This window comes from Taurulus bubalis, assembly GCF_910589615.1.
Source record: "Taurulus bubalis genome assembly, chromosome: 8".
Lineage (NCBI taxonomy): Eukaryota > Metazoa > Chordata > Actinopteri > Perciformes > Cottidae > Taurulus > Taurulus bubalis.
Genome location: NC_136596.1, coordinates 19,589,453 through 19,608,396, shown reverse-complemented (window position 1 = coordinate 19,608,396; position 18,944 = coordinate 19,589,453). Strand labels below are relative to the sequence as shown.

The 18,944-nt window shown below is 41.1% G+C and overlaps 3 protein-coding genes across 6 annotated transcripts; all 3 read right to left on the bottom strand.

The window, feature by feature from the left end:
• Window positions 1–5,859: 5,859 nt before the first annotated feature.
• LOC306740363 (uncharacterized protein) lies at window positions 5,860–7,665 on the bottom strand. The gene is made up of 4 exons (XM_079222501.1): window positions 7,535–7,665; window positions 6,791–7,018; window positions 6,428–6,637; window positions 5,860–6,240 (listed from the first exon to the last, which is right to left on the bottom strand). The coding sequence occupies exons 1-4, from the start codon at window positions 7,572–7,574 to the stop codon at window positions 6,053–6,055; spliced, it is 666 nt and encodes a 221-aa protein (XP_079078627.1). The 5' UTR covers window positions 7,575–7,665; the 3' UTR covers window positions 5,860–6,052.
• Window positions 7,666–8,416: 751 nt separating this feature from the next.
• LOC306740508 (immediate early response 3-interacting protein 1) lies at window positions 8,417–9,498 on the bottom strand. The gene is made up of 3 exons (XM_079222673.1): window positions 9,359–9,498; window positions 9,022–9,123; window positions 8,417–8,771 (listed from the first exon to the last, which is right to left on the bottom strand). The coding sequence occupies exons 1-3, from the start codon at window positions 9,447–9,449 to the stop codon at window positions 8,716–8,718; spliced, it is 249 nt and encodes an 82-aa protein (XP_079078799.1). The 5' UTR covers window positions 9,450–9,498; the 3' UTR covers window positions 8,417–8,715.
• Window positions 9,499–12,997: 3,499 nt separating this feature from the next.
• LOC306740579 (mothers against decapentaplegic homolog 2) lies at window positions 12,998–18,293 on the bottom strand (the record flags this gene model as incomplete). 4 transcript variants are annotated; one of them, XM_079222792.1, is made up of 10 exons in its annotated part: window positions 12,998–13,121; window positions 13,365–13,509; window positions 13,676–13,813; window positions 13,957–14,184; window positions 14,386–14,439; window positions 15,252–15,326; window positions 15,520–15,654; window positions 16,213–16,406; window positions 16,621–16,710; window positions 18,058–18,293. In XM_079222792.1, the coding sequence occupies 10 exons, from the start codon at window positions 18,291–18,293 to the stop codon at window positions 12,998–13,000; spliced, it is 1,419 nt and encodes a 472-aa protein (XP_079078918.1). The 4 variants fall into 4 exon arrangements, with proteins under 4 accessions (XP_079078918.1, XP_079078917.1, XP_079078919.1 ...); XM_079222791.1 differs by having other exon boundaries at window positions 13,957–14,169; XM_079222793.1 differs by lacking the exon at window positions 16,621–16,710 and having other exon boundaries at window positions 13,365–13,555; window positions 13,653–13,813; window positions 13,957–14,169.
• Window positions 18,294–18,944: the final 651 nt, after the last annotated feature.

Genomic DNA, 18,944 nt, shown 5'->3' with positions numbered 1-18,944 from the left:
ACATTGCAAAGCAAAGTGTATAGGACACAACTGGACACATCATTTGGTCATTGGAGATATCTTTATTTGTTGTTAGCACCTGATCTTTGTAAACATGTGTAGTTATCACAAAATCTGTCATTCAGATTATAGAAACATGCATTTCTTTGTATAAAAACTGTATAATAAACTTCATAGATATGTTTGTTGAATTTAAAAATGATTATCTAAACCCAAATGATCTAATTCTTTCAATGTGAATCAAACGGCATATATTTTGTAATTAGGCTACTTATACAAGGAGTGTTAAAACAACATTGGTGGATGACATTAGAGACAAACCAAAATATGTTTGCTGTTTAAATGTTGAATAATGGCATTGTAAAATGAATGCTCGAAATATTGAGTAAAAGAAAATAAAGGAAATCACGCAATGGCATATTACCATACCTATAAATGTGCTCTGCAATTCATCAGGGACAAATATAAAAGTAGTATGAAGTAGTGTTTTGCCAGAGTGATCAGAACAGAGTCGTCTAGAACAGCTTCACACAAACTCCTTCAGAGTCCTGCTGGTTCATAAAACAGTGCAGAAACAGCAGCGTTTCTTTTCATGTGCAGTCTCAACCTCCTCAGGTGGCGGCGCTTCAGGAGCCGCACATTCTTCCTTAGACTCTGACACTGAGCCACTGGAGGTGGACAACAGCCTCCCACACACCAGATCAGCAGCTTTTCCATCCATGACGGACAAATCTGTCACTGTTTTCTCTCTTAGCGACATGTCTCCATCATCGTCATCATCTATCAGCACAAACTCCTTGAGGTAAACCATCCCCAACCCATGGAGGCTGTGGTTCTCTGCTGATTCCTCCAGGTTGTGAACATCCACAAAGGTCAGAGTTGAAGTCTCTGTCAGGGTCTCATGTGGGTCTGTGGAGTTATCCTCTGGCCCTGAATACGCTTGGCTGCTCGAATCCATCATCCATGTGGAGTTCCTCTGAGCACTCATGTCTTTCATGCTGTACCTCTGGTCCTGGCTGTTAGAGGTGATGTCTGGAATGGAGGACATCTTGCCGTTACCATCTCGGCTGGGGACCCGGTCTCTCCTGGTGTGAGAGCCATTTTCTATAGCATGACCATTCCCAGAATACATCTTAAACGCCACACTCTGGTTGTCATGGTAGACCTGCACACCACTATTCCCTGGTGGGGAAGAGAGGGGGATGCTGGCAGCAGTGTTGTCTTTTCCTTGCTTCTTCATGTAATTTTGCTTGCTACACTGAGAAAAAACAGAAAATTGAAAATTAATACTTGACTTTGGAAATAGTCGTTAGAAAAAAACTTAATTTAACATCAATTTACTTTATTCAAAGGTTTATTAATGACGATCCAGAAAGAGCTAGTAAGTAGACCTTGAGTTAGGATTGATTGAGAATTACATACCAACTGTCTCTACTTTGGCACAATTCCACCTTTTGGACACAATCCCTGGACGCAATCCCTAACACAAATAGATATGTATGTAAGATAGTAAAAGACAGTATGCAGTATATAATACGTTACAAGTTAATATAAAATGGATTCAAATGAAAAATAATTTTGACTGAATATACCTTTTATATTTAGCAAACTTCTGTTGTGCTGCTTTCAGGTTAATTAGAACAAACTATGCAGGACACTAGTTTTGATGGAACACTAGAAGCCATAACAACACTTATTATGAATAAGTTATGAAGTTATTATAATAATGTTTTCATTAAAAAAAGAATGCAATCATGGTTGAAAAAAACAGTCAGAATGATTGTGTGGAACCTAGCCAGTCATAGCATTGTATTTCTATCATGACATGAACAGACCTGCAACAGTAATTTCCCTACAATAACATTGAGTGGTAAGATGATGTCGACCCCCTGGCATCGCAGACTGGCTCTAGGCCCGAGGGGCTTGGACTGCCACCTCAGTGTGTCATATATTTGGGCTCCACACACACTGGTTCTGGAACAAAACTCCTCGAGGAGGGCTGGACTAGCCTTTTCCAGAGTTGCCCATGGGCGAGGGAACACTCGAGTCCCCAGCTAACTGCTGCTGTATTGGAGAATACAGCGGACGAGAATCCAAGAACGAGAGGATTGCCTCTACGCAACTGCGGAGGGACCTGGAGGGACGTGATTGGGAGGAACTGCCGTCTGATCTGAAACCAAGTGGCGCTTTGTTATTGGATTTCTGTGCTACTCAAGGATTGGCTCTAACAAATACCATGTTCGAGCATTGGGCAGTTCACACGTGTACTTGATACAAGAACACGATGATTTGCTTTGTGGCTGTATCATATGATCTTTGGTAAACCCAAATGTGTACTGAGGGAGAACTGGGAACGTCTGAGGTCCCTGTCTGTGAGGTCTTCAACTCCTACCTCCAGAATAATTACTGCTACATACCAGGGGAGGCTGGGGACATGGAATCCAAGTGGGCCTCCATTGTGGCATGAAGGTCATCATTGCCTGTTGTGGCGGTAATCTAAGAACCGACTGGTTGACACCCGCAACTAAGGATGCCGCCAAGCTGAAGAAGGAGGCCTTTCAGGCTTGTATCCCCAAGGAAGTTCCTGCAAAATGTTCGATGCGCAGCCGGGAGGAGGCTAGTGGCCGGTGGGGAGACCTCAGGATGCATCTCTGCTTTTTGCAGGTGATGTGGTTCTGTTGGCTCCATCAGACCACGATAAGACTCAGTACCTCAAAGTCTGAGGCCATGGTTCTCTGCTGGAAAAGGGAGTCACTGCCCCAAAAGAGGGAGTTCAGGTATCTCTGGGTCTTGTTCATGAGTGAAGATGGAGTGGGAGATGGACAGGTGTGGTGCAGTGTCAGCAGTGTGGTAAGTATTGTACTGGACCACTCTCTATTTACCAGTCCATCTACATTCCGACCCCTCACCTATGGTAATGAGTTTGGGTTGTGACTGAAATTGTCCGAAATGAGCTTCCTTTCTAGCGTGGCTAGGCTCAGCCTTACCGATAGGGTGAGGAGCTCAGACATCCGCATGAGGCACACAGTTGAGCTGCTGCTCCTTTGACCACTGAATACATTCTATCCAATCAGGCAGGTCTCATTTAAGTGAGAAGTGTGGACATAGTTGAGTTCCATTCTGGCACATCTTATCCTAAAAGTCACATTGAAAAGACAACTATAACCACAAAGGGTCTCAGTAAAGTGTTGGGCCATCATGAACCTCCAGAATAGCTTCAATGCTCCTCGGCATTGTGTTCCACTAGAACTCTATTGAAAGGACCAACACCATTTTTCCAAGACATACTCCCTCAATTATACTTAATGATAGTGGTGGTGGTCTTACAGGTGTTCAGATCAAGTGACTATGAAGGCTGTAGCGCCATTCACATCATTTTCATACTGAATATTGAATGATTATCCATTGAGCCCTGTATTTTACACTAATCTATTCAGGGTTTACCTTTTAAACATTTCCTCGTTTTATATTGTGCACCATTACAAATAACATACACTGTCACAGACATCACTCACCTCTCGTATACATGGTACTATTGTGCAGTTGCAGCATTAATATTGGTCACATATTTCACGGCAACTGGGGCAGGTAGTAGTAGGTGCAATGGATGAGCAGTAAGAGAGAACAAGCTGTCATTTAGTACCAGCCTCTCTGAATAAATAAATGAAGCTGGTACTTTTAAAGAAGCAAAAATAACTTGCATTCCCAGAGGATCTGCTCTTTGAAGGAGGAGACGGATGAACTCCTCTAAAGTGCTCTAACCAAGCAAGGGGTGTGTGTGAGTTTCATCTCATCTCTCTCAAACCCCCACACACCCTCCCCTTCTTCACACAGAAACAAAAGGGAAGAAGGGGTGAATGCATCATTGAGCAACTTCAGAACATATTTGAGGCAGAATAGCAGGTCTCCTAGATATTCACGCTGCAGAAATCTACCATCAGCTAAAGCTACAATAGCGGATACTGTTTCTGAAATGATATTGTTCAAATTAATTTTGGACTATACGATTTAAAGAGGAATAAATGTGAAAAATAATGTTAAGACAAATTGCATATTTACACAAAATACAAGATTAAAATACTTCTTTAAGAGGAGCATTTCCACTTTACTTCTCACCATGCTAAATGCAACCCACTCTGTACAGGAGCTTAGCAGTCTGACCATCTTACACTTGACTGACTCATATGCATGACAGAATCGGGACTCTATAAATGAATAATAACAGCAGTTACATGTTCAAGCAAGAGTCAGCCTATCCACTCCAGCACGTGGTGGTAGCTGAGGAACAATAAATAAAAAACAGATTTGATAAAAAACACACTCACTACATTACCGCTTCAGTTTGCTCTTGGTTGGTTGTTTTTGTCTCAGCAGTGAATATGATAACTGTGACAGAGTTATGTTGAATTAACCAAAGACCCAGGACTCACCTTGGTGTTAATTACTTCATTGCCAACCACGAGTTGAAGTATTTAATGAAGTTCTTTTTTTGTCCCATATACTAACTAGATTAGTAGGCTATATATAAATTACAGGGATTTCACAAGAATACAGAAGGCTACATAAAGACATCTTATTTTTGAGAAAAAAACACTTGCATTCAAAGATTAAAAAAAAAATGCTTTACCATAAGTCTTTCCCAGTCGAACTCTTTCCCAAGTTGCTGTAATGAAAATCACATGGTAGAAGTGGGATGACCCAGCATGTGTCCCTCTGATCAGCTGGTGAAACTGATTTCTCCTTCGTCTGGACGTCTATAAACAGAGGCTCTTTACACAAGCCCCCTCCCATCATTTTATAAACTACAACTGCTCACAGTGTGTGCAGGGAGGCAGTCACGGGACGCTCTGCCGATTGAAATCACACTACTGCTTCGTTCCCCCCACCCCCAAATTCAGTGAGCTGCGCATTCATAGCTGCACATATTTTCACCTGGAAACAAGAATACAACATGAATGTTCGCTTATCGGACTTTTAGTTCTCATTAAAGAAGAAGGAAGGCTCGCAGCCTAAATGCTGGACACCACGGGAGCAGCTAGTCTGTCCAAAAGTAACCAAATCTGCTTCTCTGCACCTCTAAAACTCACAGACATGACTCCTTTGTGAAATGTTACAGTGGTGCTGGGATGCATGGCTTCACATCCCTTCCCATGCACGGAATGTGTTCCAATAAATAATACAGGAGGACAGACCTTCACACACAAGAAAGCTGCAAAAAGGAATAACAGAGGGATCAAATATTGAAAAGTCTCATTCCCTGTAGGGAAGGTGTCTTCCTTAGCCTATAGTCAACCAGTAGACATGCCATATGACAAAGTGCTTAGGTAGTGTATGACTCATACAGCACAATATCCTGCTGATAAATGTAATCAGATATATTCTAACTTAAATTGCTTTCTTGTTCATGTCTGTAGGGTAAATATGGAGGAATAGCCTGGAGGAAATGATTATCTTTGCTAATCATAAAGACTCAAAGCAAGGGGGAAACAGCTTGGACAAAATTCTAAAATGTATCTACTTATTGTCCATAAGTCTCTGCCTCTGTGTACATGTTTTCTTTATGCATATCCTTCATTGATAATATTCCAAGAAGCTTTACCACCAACCAATTAAACAAAGATATGCTAAAATGTTGATCTGTAGAACTTGAGGTGAAGAGATTGCATCAGACTTTCCTTGATGTCCACCTGCAATGAGGCAGCACCTCACTAGAAGAGGTGTGCATTGTCAGCATGTCTTTAAAATCAGTTCCTCATATGCATCTGGACTTTTTTTTTGACAGTTTTTAAAGTGTAGTCTTAAAACAAATCAGATTGAATTGGACAACATGGAACTTTTTAATATGATCATTTTTTTTAATAATAATCTTCAAAAAATCTGCTAATTTTGTGATCATGAGAACAAACTTGTCAATTAGCCAATTGTCCGGATCAACTTTGTTGCATTTCCTTGATTATACACTGTGTAATCCAAAATGAAGCAGAACAGAAAGAAAATCATACATTTATTGTGTTTTAACAAAACTACAAATATTAACCTTACAAGTAGTCAATCACCTAGAAATCAATCCCACCATGTGAGATGTGTTGCTCCCGTGTTGCTGCATGTGGAAGCTGAGGTCTTGGGCAGGAGGCTGATCCCCATTTTTCTCCCAAAACGTGATCTTCACTCTGCCTGGTACCAAAAGAGGCTCCTTAAATTGGGCAGTGACGCTGATGGGAGCAGTGATAACACCAACCCCTGATGACACAGAGCAATGAGAAGATCTGACCAGTTCGCCTTCGAACATTTTCACAGCAGACATTTTGAGATTTTAAGTTTAATAGCAAAAAGAAAAGCTTTCATGAACTGGCTCCAGTTGAAATTACTACAATGTTTCATCAACCTAACCTACCAATGAGTTTGGTCTTTTCATCACATCTTTTACCTTTGTGCTTTTCTATTTCAGCCAGGCAGACAGACAGCATCCAGAGACTCGGTGCAGTCTGCGAACTGGAGCCAAAGAGCCTGGCTGCTAGAGAGAGGAGCCGATAGGGTGAGTAGCCAGAGAAGAACCAAACACGCTGCAGTCCGGTAGTCCCGGGAACTCTGACCTCTATCTGCTTCACATTTTCTGGCGCAGGCTCATCTGGTTGGCCTGTAAAAAGACATAGACAAGAATACAAGAATAGAAAGAGAAGAGATAGACTTCGCCTCTGCCACTAAAAACATGACGACAATATTTGGTGTTTGTTGTGTGAAAATAAAAAAAAGCTCAAATCTGAGCAGAAATCACCCGATTATTGCTCACATTCATGTGCATTCTTGGATAAGCAACCTGCGTTCTTCGACAGCAGTGTCAGGACGCTTTCCCACACTAGGCATCCGGTACGAGAAGTGGCAGACAGACCGATGTCAACCTCCACCCCTGCATCAATTTGTCGGTACTCCTGAACTTGGACCTGCAGCACGCACGGACCCTTCTTCAGTTCATCAACTGGCTGGAGGGTTTTCAAACTCTGACGCACACGAAACAGACCTGCAAAAGAAATTCACAATCACTATCATATTGCCATTTTGTTACAAGCATTCATGGAAATCAGGGCAGTGGGAATTACCCAAGTGTGTTGTGTGTTCTAGTTTATTAGACAGCTTTAAAAAAAAAAAAACAAGATGAAACAATCAGCTTTAATCATGAATCGTCTGTTTAAAGAGACCTGCTGAATGTAAGTAAGTTAGTAAAGTGTATTTATATTGCACTTTTCAGACAAAGGTCACAAAGTGTTGTACAGGAGTCAGGAAAAAACGTGTTAAACCAGATTGGCAATAACAGGGGCCAAAACATTACAACAGTTAAGAGACACAGGAAAAAAAATAATTAAAAGATGGAGTAGTAAAAAACACAATAAAACAAATAATGAAAATAAATAAACAAACCAGATAAAAAGCATGTATTCAACCAAACGCCAGTGTAAACAGGTATGCTTTTAGTTGGTTTCTCAAAAAGACAATACTGAATCAAACCGTAGAGGGTGCAGTGTGTGTTAAGTCGAACCTGCTGGGCTGAGTCTGAAGTGTTCATCAGTCAGCACCATAAGCAGCAGTCTGCGGCAGAGGATCTCTGGGAAGCATATCGGGATGTCTCTATATTCTGTGTCTGGATAATCCCAACCATAACCTGCAGCACTACAGAACCTCCTCAACAGGGGAGTCTCCAGGCTTTGAACGACAAATACATTGACTCAAAAAGTGGATGACCTGCAGTCTATTCTCTGATAGTGTCCTTAAAACTTAAACGAAAGTGGACCCTGCGTACCTGCAGTTGAGGACCGTATAAACAACGTCACGCTTCCTTGTAGTCGCTGTGTGCAAGCAGCCTGTCCTCCGAGTCAGAGCCTTAGTCACATATTTGATGTAAAGGTACACAAAACTTGGGAGTCTCTCGTTCAGTACGTTTGTTTTCAACAGCTTATAAGAGCAGTAGATGTGAAGATAAACTAAATACACAGACGATACAGCGAGCGAAGCAACAATGGAACTCTGCGCATTGCCCATTATTGCTAAAATGTATAATTACAATGCAACGCCGCGGGTTTAATAAACGCATTAGTATGTTATATCGCTACATAGTAATTCACTGTGTACATCGACTGGGACTATAAAAGTAAACATGAACACAATCGGACGCCCATGTCAATAAAGTTGCCAAAAGTACGGCGCGCGAGCTGGGACAAACAAAAGCTGGGACTATTTCAAGAAATTAGACATAAGCAGATTTAGTGAGTTTTAAAAACAGACCATCTTTCTTTACGCGCATTTCAACAATCATAGCACTTATAAAACAATTTATTTACATGTTTTCAAGGTATAAATCACAAATTTCACAGTCGTCTTCCATGTGAAACTTATATTTATCTCAGAAAGAAATGTGAAAACATTTGTTATATAGTTAGATAGTTAAATCATAGGCAAATGTTGTTTAATATTCAGGATTTTATTGTGCTATTCAAAAGATAAGTTAATAATTCTAAGTAGCTGAATTGCTGTGCTGTACAAAACAGGTCGTGATAAATATCCCATGTATTGATGTGGAATATTAAATTATAATATTCACATTCAGGCTGACAGGAGACATGTCGTGAGTCAAAGTGATCAAATGTTTCTGCAGAAGGATTCCTGAGGTGATGGAGATGTTCTCCCAACAGCAGACTGGTTTGTCTCATCTCCCCTGACTCCTCATCCGAACAGAAGCAGCAGCACTATGCAGACTGCATTCACTGCAATCAACGGCACTGTAGAGAAAAAAAAGACAATAGATGACATAATTAGAGCCAAGAGGAGTCTCACTGGGCTTCTGTGTCCCTCCCCTTACACAAACTGTGTGTACTATACATAGTACTAGAGTGTGTGTAAGAGACATGGTACTAGAGTGTTTGTACGAGACATTGTACTAGACTGTGTGTACGAGACATGGTACCAGTGTGTGTACTAGACATGTTACTAGAGTGTGTGTACTGGACATGGTGCTAGAGTGAAACTCACCTCTCATCACTGTCCTCACAGAGCGGACAAGGTTCATTAGCTGCACTTTGACGCCTGGTTCATCACCAAAACCACCGACACTTTGGTCCACTCCCCATCCAACTAGAGGTGGTTAACACACAAACAGATGAATGAACATGCAGCTTTGTTATTAAAACAAAACATTGTCATGTATTAGAGTGTGTACCTCTAAATAACGCCCCTGTTAATCCCAATTGTTTAAAATGTTTTTCCAACCGTTTTAATTAGCTGCTAAATTGCTAACCTAGGTTAACTACCTAGCTAGCATTAGCTAGCCTAGCCCTTTCATATGACAGTTTAAACTACAACCACTTACTTTTACTCAGAAATCTTTCTTCGTGCAATACAGCGACAGCGTTGACGCACAAGATTGCTGCTTGAATGAGAGAGTACAAAGTAAAAGCCATGTTATTTTCACAGGTATCTAGCGTTAGCTAGTGGTGGGCTAGCAGCCAGTATTTACTTCTGACGTAACCTACGGTGGCTGAGGGAGGTCAAACCGAATGGAAGCTTGCGCTTGCCAGTCAGATAATAGGTAAACAAAGTGCAATTATCTTGTGCAATGTATTGATACCTAATGGACAGCAGTGATGTAAGATATATTCAGACCATCGCAAGGCCACCCTAGACAATGTCTGTATTATAAGTTAAACATAGCTAAATGTAACTCAGGTATCAAATTAAAAAGCTTGTGTTTGGCAGTGAGCTCTCGGTTATAATATAATTGGACCATTATCATTGCTGCATTAACATGTAAACAATAATTATGTTGTAGCTGATTGAGGTGGAGCTAGTTTTTATGCGAATGGGACGGGGCCTTAGGGAAGGGGGGGATGAAAGGGGAACCGACAACGCCACCTGGGGACCTGTACCCCAAGAAATATAAGTTTAACAACCCTAAAATATAGTTTGTTTAAGGACACACAGATTCATTACCAATATTGGGCCAGAGACGTGTTTTATTAAATTAACCAGACGTTTATTAAAGGAATTAAAGCAAATCAACAAACACTAGCACGGCAAAATGGGCCAAAAGGCAGTGAGGCCACGACAACAGGTGCCTTTTATCTACTGGCGCTGATTGGGGAGGAGCCAGCCCGAGGGCTGCGATCAACACCCATCCCTTCTCTGGGGAGCATACCCCACTACACTAAATATAATTCAGGATGGTTTCATCTATAATAATGCATCATATAATACAAACGGATTATATGTTTTGCATTAAAAACTTAACATCAAAGGCTAAGTGAGTGACACAAGTTGTGACATGCAGTGGAGTGGACACTCAAGTAGAGTAAACGTACCCTTCACAAGCGCAGTAATAACACTAAGTGAAAATAGTCTCAGCCCTGAATACAATTATAAAAGTACAGTTAGCATTATCTAATCAGAAAGCATTACCTGAAATACATATATCTACTTCTGTATCTGTTTGCAGTGGATCTACTTTAAGACCTTATATACTGTGGTTAAATGTGTAAGAAATGGGTCTTGCTTTACAGGCTAGTCATGTTTTGCATGTAGAATCTGGTCGTCAGATAAATGTATTCGAGAAAAAAGTAAAAATGTTGCATCTGAAGTCAAGCAGAATTATTAAGTAAAAATTCAATTTTGAAATAGAATCTCTACTTAACAGCCCTTGAGCAAATTTTGTTAATTTCCTTCACTGCTTAAAAAGTGTAGATATTTTCAGCTTCCATTGATATCTGTACACTTCTGTAAACTGTACCGTAAACCACCCTGCTGAGTGTTGGCCTGTTAGTGTAGATGTTTTCAGTGACAAATATCCATAATACAGTCATGAAAAGCACACAACATAGATAATCATGAGAATAAAAATCTTTATTAGTGTTTTGAAGTATGAAGTCTGCATAATATGCCACACGCCTGAGAAGCTTATGGTCAGAAAAAAAAAAAAGAACTGCTCTATCAATACCGCCCTCTACTGGTAAAACAACTGCGACATCTACTGTACGGACTGCTTTGCAAAAAGATTACTGTTAAATACACACATACTGTACTACTGTTATGTATATGTACGTCTGGTCCACGTCAGTTTTTGTAATGTATTTTTTTCACATTCATATGTTGTAGGCCAAAGATAAAAACAATGTAACACTGGAGCCTAACACATGGTTCAGCTCCCCAAATCCAAACGTCACTAGGTGCACTTAAAGTACAATCACTAGTGCCATAAGGTAAACACATTTACATCAAAAAGAAGGGAGGGGAGGAAACATGTTAAACTCGCAACAGCCACATAATGACAATAATGGCAGAGTTTAATAAGCTAATAAGTCTTGTTGTACATACTGTATTTTATAGACAGAACAAATACAATACACACATTAACACAGAATGTCCTAGTGTGCAGGCACATTCACTCTTCTTTTCTCATGGAAGAAAACCACTCTCTCTCCACCCATGTTTCTGTAACATTTTAAAAGCCAATTGTATCTGGTTAACCTTAACCCGCTTGACTGAGCACCAAAAGGCTACAAGAGGTCACGTGTGTTGTTCAAAAAAAGTGAAGAGATGACTGACTGAATGGCCATTACAAAGTTTTACATGCCTCTGGAATCATTAAAACCATTACAGGAAAGTAGATTTGGGGTTTCAGTTAAATCTGTGGTTTTGTGTACTTTAAATGCACCAGATTTCTTTGGGAAAACAAAGGATAAAAACAGGCTACACATCATGTGGGGCAGTGAGTTTTTTTGTTTGTTTTTTTACCAAGACAAAGAGCTGGAATTGTAAATAAATTCAAACTAAACCTTCTGGGTAAAATAAAGGAATGATCCATGCCCTCCATGTCACTTTAGAAACAGCTGTGGTCTTGAAAATATTACTTTAATAAAAAGTGAACGACAGAAAATTTTAAGTATATTTATATATAAAAATACATGAGAATACAAAAAAGTAGCAAAACAATGGGGATATAGGCTAAAAACAGAATTAATTCATTGATACCTTCAATTTCTCCTGGTGAGAAGTTTAATGCTTCACCTTGGAGAGCCCCAGGACTCCCAGTGTCGAGTCAAAAAGAGAGAAAAAAAGCTTTTGAAAACAGCTGATGTTCTCTGGTCCCTGCTCAGTGCACCTTGCAAAGCCTGGCCAACATCTCATTAGCTTCCATACCAGGCTGTTCAGTGGGGATGGAAATCAACTAAACCAAGGAAATGTAGAGTGCCATATAATGACAAAGAAATAAACTACATCCAGATCAAGTTTGCAGTTATTTGGTTTTTTTTGGAATTACTTACTAACATTCCTATTTGTCCATTAAGAAGTATGTCTTATAACGACACACGTCGAGTTACAAAAAGGGCCATTCTTCCGAAGTCAATTCAAATTTAATAAACACATTGTGGCGTTTCCTTCAGAGGAAAACGGCCACCAAGGCCATCAGTTCTTCACCAAGCCACCTCCCCCTGACAAAAGATGGGGCCAAGTTTCCCAGAGAAAAGTAAACTTAGGTTCAGAACAATGGTTGGGGTGGGCTAGAACAAAATTCATTTTAGCATTCAAGCTTGTGTTACTCATACAAGCAATCTTCAATACTGAGAAACTATTCACAGATATTTTTGGTATTTCCCCTACTTCCTGGACTAAAAACCAATATACATTTTATTTGTACCACAAATAGATCTAATATCAAGGATTTGGGGAAAAGCAATTTAACAAGGTGCATGACATAGATGGGTAACAAAGTGCCAATTCTTTTTTACTGAAAAGTCTGTATGTGTGTGAGTGCAACGGTGTAGGTGCATTTGTTCATGTGTGTGTGTGTGTGTGTGTGTGAGGGATGTGGAACTGGGCCACAAATACTATGAATGTTACAGAAAATTCATTCTGTGGGGTTTCCATTTTTTTTTTTTCATGAAAGGACTCACAAGTTTGGAATTTGATGATCATGTAATGGGCTGCGTTTTTTTTGGGGCGTTTCTTTAGCCGTTTAGGACATACTGGAGCAGCGTGCAGAAGGGGAACCCATCTGGGTCAGAACCTTGTCCAGCCACTGCAGGGGACCATTCAAATGCAGCTCAATCCAGCAAGGAGTGCTTGTGACAGTCTGCCGTCTGGAATCAAAAATGTACATTTCAATGTCTGGTGTGACATTTGATGCTTCATGCTACTAATGAAGCTCAAGTCTTCCGTCCAAGACCATAACGTGGAACTTATGGAGTTTGTAAAATATTAGTCAGAATCAATTCCTAATGTCAAAGTTTCAGATACATTTTCCATGTCAAAATATGCTACGACAGATAAACAATTATAAATTGATAAAAACAGTAAAATTGACAAACAGTGGCAGTGCTCACCTGTACTCGGCTCCCCAACCTTTGACGAAGCTCATGCGGATGGTGCACATCCTGGTTAGCTGGTAAACGGCCTCAAAGCCCTGGTTGACTGACTGAGCCAGCAGGGCTGCAAATTCCTGGTTGTTGAAGATTTTTAGGTTACAACCTAAAGGAACAAAGAGGAAAACACCATTTGATTTCATCTCGAGCACCTCATATATTCAAGACTACAAGCTACCCAGTCTATCCGTTTGTTTGGTCCGTGGGTAACTCACTGTCAATTTCAGCACATTTCCCAAATTGCTACACAAGTGACATCTTCAGCACCTTACCTGGCGGAATTTTACAAACTGTTGCTGGATGCCAGCCATACCGCTGGTTGCAGTTTGGACTCTGGACAAAGATGGCGCTATCACTCAGGCACTCAGCAAATACCTCCCCTCCAATGTAGTAGAGTCTAACTCCTCTTCCTGTGAATGCAGACAGACAGAAGCTAGAACACGAGATCTGACTTGATCAAGATGCGTCAACATGAAGGACTAAAGCTAAAACAAACTGTAAAGCGACTAAAAGGTGGTCTACAGATGATTAGTTACCCGAGGCCGGGCCATACCTATGTGCCTCCGGGTCATCTCCACAGTGGCATTCCTGTTGACATTAGACAGTAGACCCAGGCAGAAGCGCTCAGAGTTTGATGGATCTGTGAATCCGTCCACGGTCAGCGAGGGCTGAGAGGCGTGGAACGTCTCCCCCACACGCTGGTTCAGCTCGTAATAGGCTATAGAGCACCAGAAGGCTGGCTCAGAGTAGGTCACCGGCTGCAGGTCTATGGTAGAGGCTTCTGTCAGTAAAGGTGATCTCAATTATGTCAGTAAAGTCGATCTCAATCATCTCTTTTTGATACAACACTGTTCACATGTGGAGGAAAAGAAGGCACCGCAAATGTTTGTGTTTATAATCAAACTAGACATGTAATGTATTACGACACGGTATACTTGTATTTTCTGTAGTGTTTTAGTCTTTGTATTGTTTTTCATCTTACCCATGCTGTGATTGACAGGAGACAGAGTGCTGGGGGAGAGCTCTGCTGGAGAACCTGACAGAAACAAAACAACAGGAATTCATTCACATGGATTGGTTCACATTAGACCATAACATGGGGACTAGGTGGGTCGGATCAAAGGCTTATGATGAAAGTGGTGGCAAAAGAATACCATAATGATACTGTAAACCTGCTCAATTTGCATGAGAGTGACGCAGAGATGCCGTTTACTATTACTGATACAAAAGCCTTGTCTGTTCATCCCGCATCCTGCTTTGTTGAGATCAGACAGTTTAAACTACAACTAAGTGGCTGACATAAGAAACAATAAGTAGCTTGCTGCTGCTGTTATAGTTATCATTAACAGCACAGCAAAGATGCAAACATAATCTGAGGTAGTCAGGAGAGGCAGGGTACATATACAAGTGTATTCCATGAAATTGTTAAAGTCCATTTCCAGACATTTCGAACAGCTTTGGACCAGGTAATTCTCAGAGCTTCCACATCTCTAGGCAAAATATTTGGTATTGTCATTGATCTTTGTCCAAGATTGGCTTCTAATGCAGGGTAGATCAAGTCAGTACTGAGTCATTGGGAAAATGTAAATATAACTTTTATTAACACCAGGTCAAAATCAATATATGTAGTTAAGAAATTCCAAATCTCGAGAAGAGGATCTGGTCTATGAAACAGGTCTGTTGAAGCACAAGAGGGAGCTTCTCCTCTGAATATTGTCAGCTGTTTTGTTTATCACATAAGCATCTTTAGCTGATGTACTCAATGAAAACATACATTTTACTTTGACCGTTCTGGAGAGGTGAGGCCGACTCACAAAGAAAGGAGAAGGAGTTGCTAGTCTAGAGTACCTGTGTCCATACTTTGATTCATCTGTTGATCGCTGGCCTCTCCATCCTCACTGATGTAGCCCGGTGGAGGCGTTTCTGTTGAAATAATGTGGAGGAAAAAAGAGCTTTGCTGTTATCACATTTGAATATTCCGGTTTAACCTAATGAAATAATAAAAATAACATTTTAGTAATATTGTTTTGCTGAGGTGATGTCAATAGTAAAAGAAGAACCCTTGTACATTAGGCAAAATAGAGTCACTCCCATCTGGTGCAGACAATTAACTCACCTGGTATATAGTTGTTTGGAGGTTCGATTCCTGCAGGGAAGTTTGTGTTCTCAGGTATGGAATGAGTGTAGTCATCCAGAGGTGGCAGCTCTGGCAGGATTTCTGAGTGTCTTGGCACAAGGACAGGCGGCAGCACTACAGTGTTGGGTAAAGAGAGATGAGTTAGACTCTTATCCGCTATATGCTTTTCAAAAATGATTGTCAGTTGGTTTTGGGCATTTTAAATGCATAAACGGATCAAGTTTAATTGTTGCAGAAATACAACAACAACAATAAAATAATGAAACAATGAAACACTAGTGAAAACTTTAACTGGTTACTGGCTTTTCAGTAAGGCAGGATGAAGGCAGTTTCCTTGCGGATTTAAATATTCTAGCTGTTTACTGCCGTTTCCAGTCTTTATGCAAAGCTATGCTAAGCTACCTGTAGCTCCACGTTTAGCATACAGACAAGAGAATGCTATTGATCTTCTCTTAGTAAGAAATTGCATGAGCGCAATCCCCAAAATGTCAAATTACTCCTCACACAACCAGACTAACACTTTGGCAACTAAGAAGTAATTCTGTATAGACAATGACAAATGTTGATTCAGCTTGGCTGTACAAGTCTTAGTGGGAACAAACAATAATGCATAGTCACTCAAATACTGCACGTTTTAGGTTAATAAATGTCCACTGAACTAAGTCGACTCACCTGGGGTCTCCACCCTCTGGTAGTGGTAGGGGTTGATGCAGACCTCATCCTTCTTTAGATGGAAGGCATACTCACAGGCCTCGATGGCACGCAGCTCGTGGTGGCTGTGAAGGTCCGGCCATCGCCACAAGCGACAGTAGATAACATGGGGAAGCCCCTTCCTGTGGGAGACCTGCAGGCGGCCATCCAGGGATCTGATTGAACGGCAAACAGGAAACGGAGGTGAGATGGGTGACAAGGGAGAGGCGGTGACACATAATATGGCCAGGTAGGGGAGGGAAATGGAGATGGATTGGATGGAAACGAGAAACAAAAATGTTCTCAATGTCCGTCACCTCAAACACTGGAATGACAACTCTCCCACATCAAAGTTGGACGCAACACCATACAATAGTTGATGATAGTCACCTGGTTTGGTCAGGGTAGCTGTATAGGCCTGATGTATCCCACTGTTCTATCGTATTTGGTGTACTCAGTCCCCATATTTCAGAGCAATTGCTGTGCACAGAGAAAACAAAAACAAAAAACAAATGATAAACATGGGACATGGCTCATTCAGAAATATTAGTATTAAATAGGCTCTTTTATTAGAGTCTTATGGCAACAACAAAAAAGACATCAAATTCATTTTCAGCAGTGAAAATGAAAGACGGGAACTTCAAATAAGAGAAGCCTTTTTTGAGAGAATTAAGGAAAAACAACAACATGGAATCTGCTAAAACACACAATGAATGAGACAAAGAGCAATCTTCAACAGCGGCATTGCATCAAACGCTTAAAATGACTGAAAACGTTTTCACTACAGTCGTTTGTCAGAACTCATCTGGAGACATTCAAACAAACACTAAGACACACAATAGCACAAAAGAGGCAGAGGGGGCAACCTTGGAAGACAAAAAAAATAAATCAATTTTCAGACTCAAAAGACTTCTCAAAACATTCACAAGTAAATGGACAAACAAACTTAGAATAAAAACTGAATGAGGACAAATGGGAGTAGTTGCATCTGAATAATAACACATTCTACATATTAAATGCTACAAATGCACAATATGTATTAGGTCTCAACCAACATAAAAAATGCAATTGTCTGAATCATAACAGGGCAGGAAACCAACTTTTGTCCACCAGCCAATTTACCAGCTACCAAAGTGACACACAGGGTAGACTAGATCCCCAATCACAATACAAATATACCAACAAAAGTATGGCAGGTGGCAAGGCCTCAATCTGGCATTATGTTGTGTTTGTATCCCTCTCTTGTGTAGCTATCCTCTCTACTAGTCCACCCCTCTACAAGAAATAATTTAATTCAGATCGAGCCAGCCACTGTATCACTACAAACACAACAGTGCGGCCTAGAACAATTCTCAGGCGATAACAACCAGGCCGCTATCTATAGACATACAAACATTTGACATGGTACTTGGTGGCACATCAGTGAGGAATGAATCTGTTAACGTGGTGTTCCCACTGAGTCTGGGCCATCAAGGCTGGCTGGCTGGCTGATAAAGAGAACATCTTCTCTCACCCTTTAAATGTCTCCCTCTCCATAAGCATAATACAAACTAACTGCAGTTGTAAATAAACAGTGATTTGATATATTATCAGCTCATCTTCAAAGAGCAATTCATGTTCCACTATTTTGCATCCCTAAACAAACCTTTTACCTTTGCAATCAGTTTGACATGTTTGGTAATAACCACAGCATCCGCCACCAGCCCAAGGTTTCATGGTTTTATATTACGCAGAGGTCTCAACTAAGTACACTTGCAGAGACGTGTAACATCAGCAGCTTTCTTTCTCATTCTAGTTTGAACAGAAATAAAGTGTTGGGCAGTATACCTGGGGATGGTGACACACTTGGTGTTGCAGTTCTGTGTGGTGATAGCTTTCTCCAGCTCATCGAGCTGGCCTGTCTTCTTTAGCTTCTTTACTAAGCTCTTCACAGCCTTCTCGCACCATTTCTCCTCTTGCCCATTCTGCTCTCCACCGCCTGCTCCACCTGGGCCGCTTGATGACTTCTTCCAGCCCAACAGCCTCTTCACCACAGGAGGGGTGAATGGCAAGATGGAGGACATCCTAGCTGGACCAGCCGCGAGTCTCCAGGGGACTCAACACAAGCTCTCCCACACACACACACACACACACACACACACACACACACACACACACACACACACACACACACACACGAGACCTGGAGCTACAGTTTGGGCCCTTGCTCTGATGCGGCCCCTCTAGTGACCAATGAGTCACAGGGTGGAAGCCAGGATAGCAGGGTTTATTCAAAAGAGAGGGACACCTTGGGAGAAAGTCACACACAAAATACACCATTACACACAAAATAAAGTACAGAAAAACAACCATATCATCAAAACAATACAAGGCATGCAACTTAACTTATTTCTCAATGAAACTTCGAACATGTAATAACATTTTAAGATTGTTTTGACCACATTACACGACTGCCTCTTGTGTGTAGCTGTTGCTCTGACGACTGCTCGACATGCGAGCTAGTTAAGTTAGCTGGCATGCACACTCACAAAGTTAACACACGGAATGAGACTCACACGGTCGCATTCTGTGTGCGGAAGCAATCACGACGAGCAACTAATGCAGAACATGTTGGATAACCCAGTGAACAAGAGTGTTTAGTGACAGGCCCCCACAGAGCTAACACCAAGTGGCTTGTGAAGGCCGGCTGCTAGCTACCTGGAGGGGGGGGGAGG

What these genes read in the sequence shown, in the direction of transcription:
- LOC306740363 (XM_079222501.1), bottom strand. Translation starts at nt 7,574, where the DNA reads ATGGTGCTGACTGATGAACACTTCAGACTCAGCCCAGCAG. An exon ending in CTTCAGACTCAGCCCAGCAG is followed by an intron (nt 7,019 to 7,534) that starts GTTCGACTTAAC and finishes TTTCTTTTGCAG; the next exon opens with GTCTGTTTCGTGTGCGTCAG. An exon ending in ATCCAAGAATGCACATGAAT is followed by an intron (nt 6,638 to 6,790) that starts GTGAGCAATAAT and finishes GTCTTTTTACAG; the next exon opens with GCCAACCAGATGAGCCTGCG.
- LOC306740508 (XM_079222673.1), bottom strand. Translation starts at nt 9,449, where the DNA reads ATGGCTTTTACTTTGTACTCTCTCATTCAAGCAGCAATCTTGTGCGTC. An exon ending in AGAAAGATTTCTGAGTAAAA is followed by an intron (nt 9,124 to 9,358) that starts GTAAGTGGTTGT and finishes AACCACCTCTAG; the next exon opens with TTGGATGGGGAGTGGACCAA. An exon ending in TGTGAGGACAGTGATGAGAG is followed by an intron (nt 8,772 to 9,021) that starts GTGAGTTTCACT and finishes TTTTCTCTACAG; the next exon opens with TGCCGTTGATTGCAGTGAAT.